The sequence below is a fragment of the Phoca vitulina genome, unplaced genomic scaffold, assembly GCF_004348235.1.
Source record: "Phoca vitulina isolate PV1807 unplaced genomic scaffold, GSC_HSeal_1.0 scaffold12, whole genome shotgun sequence".
NCBI lineage: Eukaryota > Metazoa > Chordata > Mammalia > Carnivora > Phocidae > Phoca > Phoca vitulina.
The window spans coordinates 1,508,256-1,516,938 of NW_022589715.1; the positions used below are offsets into that span (position 1 = coordinate 1,508,256).

Here is an 8,683-nt window from a genome sequence, read left to right on the forward strand (position 1 = left end):
CTTCATCACGGAATGCCTTCAGATTAATACTATTCCCTTATGGTGTCTTTTTTTTTTCTAGCTATCTTTCAGGCTTGGGCCTCGTGTTGTATGAACAGAGTTCCCTGAAGCTAGATGGGAGCCACCTTTTAGTCTCAAAAACCTTCCCTTTAGTTCCTGGTATTAGTTGTCTGAGTGTAACTTGGATTTTTACTTTCAAGCAGCAAAAATACTGCAATATCTTACCACCTAGCCATAGTTTTATTCTCGCTTCTGACCTTTAGCCTCTAAAAAGACACACACACACATACACGCATGCACACACACATATAAACACACTTTTATGGAGATGAAAATCAATTAAGCCCTTGGATCATCTGTGTGTATACGTATTTTCTCTTAAAGACAATGGAATGAAAAAGTTAAAATAGACTGAACATTTCATTTTAATTTAGTCTTTCCATGATGTCATTACAAGAGCATTTGAAATAAGACCATTTGGGGGAAAAGGGAGTATCTGAAAGAATTAGAAAGGTCCTGTTTGATAGTGAGAGAGAAATATGCTCTTAAAAATGATCCTATCTGGGGCACCTGGGTGGCTTAGTTGGTTAAGCGACTGCCTTTGGCTCAGGTCGGGATCGAGCCCCGCTTTGGGCTCCCTGCTCAGCAGAGGAATCTGCTTCTCCCCCTCCCCCTGCTCGTGTTCTCCCTCTAGCTCACTCTCTCTCTCTTTCAAATAAAGAAAATCTTTAAAAATAAAATGATCCTATCTGTTCAGTAATTCTAAAAGAAATGTAGGACCCTTTATGGGAAATAATTGTGTTGCTCTTTTCCAAAGCAGCCAAAGTTTTCTACCCCAAGCAGCAATTAATAGTCTGCTTTCTTAACGAAAAGCGTTCTAATGGGGGATTTCACAGAGTCTACTGCTGTTTCAAAGCCATAAAGTCAAATCTGGAACATAATACTAGGCATAAGCCCACCTTGTTTTCTGTTTCTATGCAAAGAAAGAAAGCAGGACATAAAATCACTTGTTCTGGAAAAGATTTGGAGGAATGAAGAAGAATAAAAAAAATGCAAGTGAATACTGAATGAAGGGACACCTCGCTGTAGATGAAGAGAGGCAGCTCTTGGTCCTGGGAGACACTAGAAGCTGGGGTTTCTTCCCCTCATTCTGGCTCAGGGAGCCTCTTGATGGAGAATCTGTCTTGGCCTGGGAGAAAACCCCAGTCCCATGGAATTTGCATTTAGTTTGGGGCAAAGGCAACTCCTCACTAGGTCTGTCCCCTGCTTGTTTGCTCCCCAGCACCTGGATGAATTGTGCAGAAGAAGAAGTTGAACAAATGTGAGAGGAATCCCAGGAAGGCTAGCAAGTCCCACTGGCCCTTTTCCAGCCCCTGGCCACACCCTGCAGGCCTGAGCCGGACTCTGAGTCAACATGGGAAGGGGGATGGGGAGGGCATAGCCAACAGCTCAGGTGCCACCCTGGAAGCCCAGTCAGCACCACATGCATTGGTTCCCACTAATCGTCTGTGATACTTTGGGATTTTTCAGACTGTGGAGCCAATTGTCACAAACAGTGCAAAGACCTCCTGGTTCTGGCCTGTAGGAGATTTGCCCGGGCGCCCTCCTTGGGCAGTAGTCATGGGTCGCTGCCTGGAAGTCCCTCGTTGCCCCCAGGTAATAGCCTCTGCTTTCTTTTCTACCTCGATTTCTTTCTGCTTGCCTTCCCACACTTGGACTTCTGTTGGGTTCTGGATCTGAACCTGCTCAGAGTCCTCGCCACCAAGACCTACTTCAGGGTGAGTTGCTATGGCTACACCCTTGACTCCCACTTGCTTCTCTCTGCTTTCAGGTCTCACTTCTATGCAACTCACCTGCAGCCCGTTTGGGTCTACCTCTCGTCTGTCCCTCTAGGGCCTTGCCCATTGGACTCCTGTTGTTTGCACCAACTTTGATGGTTTGCTATAAAGCAATCAGATGTCAAATAATCACAACAGTCTCCCCCCTTTCAGTGCAGGATGAGGTGTTCGAGTTCCCTGGCGTCACTGCTAGACACCGAGACCTGGACAGCAGAGCCATCACGCTGGTCACAGGCTCTTCTCGCAAGATCTCCGTGAGGCTGCAGCGGGCTACCACCAGCCAGGCCACCCAGACCGAACCTGTATGGTCAGAGGCTGGCTGGGGGGACTCAGGGTCCCACACCTTCCCCAAAATGAAATCCAAGTTCCATGACAAAGCAGCAAAGGACAAGGGTTTTGCCAAGTGGGAAAACGAGAAGCCCAGGGTGCAGGCTGGCGTGGATGTGGTTGACCGGGGCACCGAGTTCGAGCCTGACCAGGATGAAGCAGATGTGGGTGAGACCAGACAGGATGGTGAGGTCAGTTCTGGGTCAAACTACAAGTAAAATCACAGGAAGGAGGCTCAAAGGGGCCAAGACGAACATTATAGTGAGTCCAGGAGACAGCCTCATAGTTTTGAGAGCTGAATGGTTGGGCATTAACACATACTACTTTTCATCTTGCTGTTGGCTAGTTATGTGATCCCAGGCAAATTATTTCTTCTCTTTGCACCTCAGTTTCATCATGTATAAAATGGAACCAGATGGGTTCTAAAGCTTAGTGAGGCTGCCATTTCTGTGTACTAAAATGATATCCCAAGGATCCATGACTTACTGGGTGTACCCGATAGGCCAGTACCCTATACCAGTCTGTTTAGTTTTCCAAGCTAGAATCAGGGCCCAAACTCAGGGTGGGGGAGAGAGAGTGATGGGCAGTGGAAGCAAAAGACTTGCAGATAGAGAAGAGTGGCTTTTGACAGCATCATGGAGAAGGGGGTGGTGAGAATCAGAGGCATGAGAGACTCAAGGTTCTATAAACCAGGCTTTGGCTCCACATAAAAATTACATTCACATCATCCAAGCATATGGAATTTGTTAGAATAAGCTGAAAATATAAATTGATTCAAGATAGACTTAGATAAATTTATTAGTCAACAGTTCATAGTGTATTGAGAAGAAAGATTTGGGGAAATTGGTGTCGTATTCCTAACCTTTCAAGCTGTGCCATGGAGGACAGCCATCACCTCTCTATGGAGTCGTTCTCATAAACAGAATTATTGGGTTAGGCAGAGATCCTATTGGATCAAGCCAGTGCTCTTTATTCTTAGGTGGTCCTCCACATTCCACTCTTTAGGAGACCTAAACACACAGTCTCCTTGGTTTCCCATGATGAGAAAAACTCCAATGACCTTTAACCAAAATTCCTCTAGTTCCTTCCTCATTGAAGACAATTAATAAGGAGGCCACAAATTATCTTCAGTCTCATGCAGTTTATTGTAAGTTCCTGCTGAGCCACTTCTTTTTCCTTTCTTGTAACACCAGCTTTTGAAAACAGCCATATTGAGACCTAATTTATGGACTATAGAACATACTAATTTAAAGTATATATATAATTCAGTGGTTTTTAGTAGTCACAGAGATACACAACCATCACTACAATCTAATTATAGAACATTTACATCATCCCCTGGGGATGCCTGGATCACTCAGTTGGTTGAGCATCCGGCTCTTGATTTCAGCTCAGGTCATGATCTCATGGTGGTGGGATCGAGCCCCACATCAGGCTCCACACTCAGCGTGGAGTCTGCTTGTCCCTCTCCCTCTATTCCTCCCCCCACCCACTTGTGCTCTCTCCCTCTCTAAAATAAGTAAATAAATAAAATCTTTAAAAAAAAAACAAAAACACTTACATCATTCCCAAATGTACCCATTAGCGGTCACAGCTCATCTCCCCTACCTCATCCCAGCCCTAGGCAATGCACTAATTTACTCTCTGTCTCTATAGATTTGCAATGCCAACTTTATTTCTAACATTTCTTCATTGATTATCTTGACAAATATTTCAGTCCTATCCTTCCATTTCTTCTACTGCCTGGCAAGTTCAAGCTGGGTATATAAAGGTAAATAAGAAAATGTTCCTGATATTATAACAGAAGAAGATATCCTAGGGAAGGGATCTTGACCTGGGGTCTAAATAAGGGCCTCAAGGAGTTCATGAAAGTGTATTATACTATATGTGAAATTACATATGGACATATGCTCATTTCTGGAGAAAGGGTCGACAGCATTGAACAGATACTCAAGGGAGTCTATGACACTCCCAAAAAGTGAGAAATCACTGTGCAAGATTCTTTGAAATTGTGCTAGTCACCCCATTACCACCTAAGCCTGTGGAGGCTGTTTCCATGAGCAACGTGGCTATAATTAAAATCTCATGAAAAACAAGAGCTTCTATGGGTAGAGTCGTAGGATGCCTACCTAGAGCTTTCATGATGGTGCTCACCTTGTGGACCACCTCTGAATTCAGAGGAGTACCTGCTTTTGCTTATAAACTGTGAAACTAGCTATGAGCTCACTTCTATTTGCCTAGCACTGTTTAGAGTACTTAAACCTTGCTCCTGGCTTAGGAGAAATTCACTGCCTGTTAGATGTAGGACAATAACTTACATGAGTAGGATTTCCTGATCTTCAATAAGGAAATAGAGGCAAAAATCTGGATTTTTTAAATTTAATTTTCTTCTTTGAAAATTGAATATTTATATTCAAGTATTATCTTACCCTTTCAATTTTCTCATGTCATAAATCATAGAGATGGTTCACTGACTACTAGTATTCAATTTCATGTGTGCTAATTAAGGAAGACAGTATGTTTGTATATATAATGCATATGGTATACATTGTCCTTCTCATCCAAATCAGTAACAAATGAAAAGATTATTTACCCTTGTTGAGGGAAGAAAGTAAAAAGGAAAAAATGTGACAAAATTACATCAGGGTTGAGTATGTAGACAAAGGGGTTTTCATATTTAAGAATTTTTTTCTGCCAGGCAAGGCAATGAATGGCATTCAGAGAAATGATCTACAGATTTATTATTTAGAATCAGACGATGTCTATGAATCCTATGAGTAAAAATGATAAACCGACAGAAAAGACAGTTACATTTGTAATCTATGTATTTCCTTTGGTGGAGTTCCAGAATTTATAGTCATTTTAAAATACAAGTGTGTGAACATTTTTTGGGACTATGCATATCATTTCTGCAATGATCATTGAGCCCCTGGATGGCAGGGACAAGATGGCAGGTCATGATTACTCTCTTGGCAGTAAGAATATGTATATTTTCTTTATAATGCTTCTTTGTTTTCCCTTATCTTCTACTAAATTAAATCTAATTAACAAATATCATAGAAGGGCTAGGAAATGCTGGAGTAAATAAAGTTTGATATGTTTACATATATCTCTCCCTACATATTTCTCTATATACCTATGCAGATATGTATATATATATTTATATTTAATATTTAATTATATATATATAATAATTATATATATATAATTTTCCCTTACAAATTTTCTCAGTGCCCTTATACAAATTTACATTGTGGATTTCTAAGAGGGAAACCTCAACAAGAAGCATTTCATAGACCAGGGTCTTGTGGAGCACCTTTTAGGGCATTAATGTAAGCAAACTTGTTGGACTCTGTAGGATTTAAGATTTCATAAGCTGTGTAGACTACATGATCTTTTGATTCCCTCTAAATCTTGAGAGAACAAAGTACTGATCATTTGGGATGTTCTCTCGAATGTCACTGGTAAACTGCTTTCTAAGAATATTCTTGCTTGGTTAAATGTGACCCAGCTATACAAAAGATTCTGATTCGTATTGCAGGATGGCTGACTTCAGGCTGAGGACACTGGAGGCAATAATGTTGGCATTTGGAAGGAGCAAGATGAGAAATTCTGAAGAACACTCCAACTCAGGAAGTTATCTGAAAAGATATCTTGGACTTTTACTGCCTGGTGACACCATGGGGTCTCCCTGATTGGACTGTGGGACAGAGGATTTACCCTATGAACTATTTATTTCCTCCTCCCCAGGCCCTAGTCAGGTGTCACCAAGTCTGGGTGATGTAGTTGGTAGATTTCTCTGTATCTTTCCCTAGAGCCATTTATATATGAGTGAAGTGAAAGCTTTTCTGCATGTACTTGATACTCATTCTCTAAACTCTACTTTTTTGTGAGAATATTATTTCAGTATTTTGTAAACTTTTGGTGGGGAGGAGTCAATTTAGAGGTCTTTTTTTTTGTGTGTGTGTGTTTTTTGGACGGGACCAAGACTTATTTTCTTGAGGGACAAGAAAGCTCTTCAGATCCTGGAATGAGGTGGTTCTTCTAATACAAGGAGATGTTTACATTGTTCTTACCCTACAGTTGCTATTACAATGTGTAACAAGTCATACATTTATATTCACATAAGTCTTACCAATTCTGCATCATAAGGAAGCTATGACACAGCCATGAAAACTCTCCTGATATTTATAATTGCTGTGGGGGAAAATTAAGTATACTTGTCTTAGTGACTAGGTTTAGCCATCTTTCTTAGGACTCCTGTTAAGACTGCCAGTAAGAAATTTGGATGGTGATTACAAAATTAATTAAAGTTTCAGGGGATAAAATTTAGGAGAAAAACAAACCAACAAGCAAACCACTTAGTGAAATGAAAAACAATCAGCAATTCTTTAAAAACTCAAAATAGTTTTAAGAACTTTGTTAGAAATGAGAAGTTTTGGTTATAAGAGAGAACTTTTGTCCTCTTCCTAAGAAATTGCCATCCGTAATTAAAAGAATAGTCATAGAAATCAAATCATCAGAAACCACCTTGGATTAACATTTCGTTTCAGCTTTTAAAGTATCAGTATTTTCAATGTTTCCCTTTGACCTAAATAGCTAGACATGGGTCTGTTTTTTATATGATTAGAGGAGAGCAAACTTAGTTCAAGGTGTTCAAATAGAGAGATTGGATTGAGCCAGTGGATGAGGGGATTGACCTGCTGCCACATGGCCAGTGAGAAATTGTACCCACAGAAGTGCACTCATTTTCATTGGGAGTTTAAATGTGTATACCATATAAGACTGAATTTATTTCTATTTGGGGCAGTCACTTCAGTATAGAAATCCTTGTCTTTTTCCATTAGATAAAATTGAGGGCAGTTCTACTTAGCAAACACTTGACCACCTGCTCTGGGCAGGTCCTGCACTAGATGCACAAAGACAAGCAACATTTGATCTCTATCCTCAGGAGAGATGGTTCCTTAAAGTACAGTTCCAGATTTGCTAGGATGGACTTAATTGTGCCAAACAGATTGAGAAATCGATTTGCAGAAATATTGCAAATTAAATGAAGTTATTAGTTGAGGGAGCTTTGAATAATCTATGTAATAAGAGAACTCACCATTTGCAAAGCACCTCAAAAAGCAAGCAGCCATCCCTGAGTGTTGGCTCTGTGTATATATACTATCTATTCCTATTCATAAATGCAATGAAATACATGTTAACAAAATTAAAAAACAGAAAATGGCAATTTAAGTACATGAAAATTCTTGTGTGTTTTTTTTTAATTTTAAGAAAATTCAGGAAGAAAATTTGGATTATTATTTTTCCTCTCAAAGCAATTATTTCACTTGTCACTTTGGGTTATTTTTGAGTTTTCATATATAAGAAGAGTTTTATATTATCAGCCTTCCTGTGACAAAGATATTAAATGTACCTCAACTAAAAAGCAAATAAATACAAACAACAAAGAAAATAAAACAAACATATATTTGTGTGTATATGTGTATACACACACACGCGCACACACACTCACACACACTACTATTATGACTTTGCTAAAGAGGAATCTGTGTCCACAATGAAGCTGCTTTATAGTGCTGATTATATTCTTTACTTACAACCAATGGTGACTCTGATGTTTCCAATCTGTCAGTTTCCCATTATCAGTAATATAAGTAAATTAGGCAAACCCATGGTGAAGCAAAAAAAAACTATGACATTTGGTCCCTCCAGACCTCCCTTTTGTAGGTTTAATGATCATTAACACCTTTTAGGTGAAAGGCAAAAGAAAACCAGACTCTTAACAGTGACTATTATCAGGTACCAGGAGAGAATACGTTAGATACTGCAACCGAGTCTTCCTTGAAGGATGTACAAATTGGATTGATGCGTTTTTTAGATCTGTCTAACCAGAGCGTGGCCCTAATTGGTATTGAACACTTTATGTTAGTGGCAGCCTCCCAAAGCAATAATGTCCCCAAATGTCCATGGTAACAGAGTCTCTCCAAAGGTCCAAAGGGCTTGCTCTTTAACAATGAAGCAGGACTCTTACAGAAGGGAGCACCAAACTGTTGTTGATGGTAGGAACCTTAGCATTCCTAAAACAAACACACTGGTTTTTGACTGAGGAGGTAGATTCAGTCAAGTGAGGTATTGCTGCATGCCTCTGGCTTGCAATCTGCAATCGGATTTAAAGCCCATCTCTGCCAGTTGTAGTCATGAAACCCTGGGCAAGTCATGTACATCTGCTTGAGCCTCAATTTCCTCTTTTGAAAAGGAGAGATTTCACCACCTTCCTCAACTACCTCACAGAGCTGTTGTAAAGATCAGGTCAAATAGTATATGTAAAAGTACTTTGTAAAGCGCTTATAAGTAAGTCAGTATTACTTTGCAGTTAAGCAGGATTCTTTTCTAAAATTGTCAATAAGATCCCAGACTATGTGTTTATATGGCTGTGTACTTCGGAGGCTCTAAACCCAACATTTAACTAAATTCTGTACCCAAAAAGAATTATTTAAATGGAGAAGTATAAA

General features: G+C 39.9%; 1 protein-coding gene across 5 annotated transcripts in view; it reads left to right on the plus strand.

Annotated features, from left to right (window-relative positions):
- RASGRP3 (RAS guanyl releasing protein 3) overlaps window positions 1-7,628 on the plus strand; it is a 130,589-nt gene extending 122,961 nt beyond the window's left edge. For all 5 annotated transcript variants that reach the window (XM_032410275.1, XM_032410276.1, XM_032410274.1 and 2 more), the window contains 3 exons: window positions 1,531-1,656; window positions 1,992-2,356; window positions 5,707-7,628. In XM_032410275.1, the coding sequence (XP_032266166.1) occupies window positions 1,531-1,656; window positions 1,992-2,356; window positions 5,707-5,715 (500 nt within the window). In that variant the 3' untranslated portion in view covers window positions 5,716-7,628. The remainder of the gene's footprint in view (window positions 1-1,530; window positions 1,657-1,991; window positions 2,357-5,706) is intronic.
- The last annotated feature ends 1,055 nt before the right edge of the window (window positions 7,629-8,683 follow it).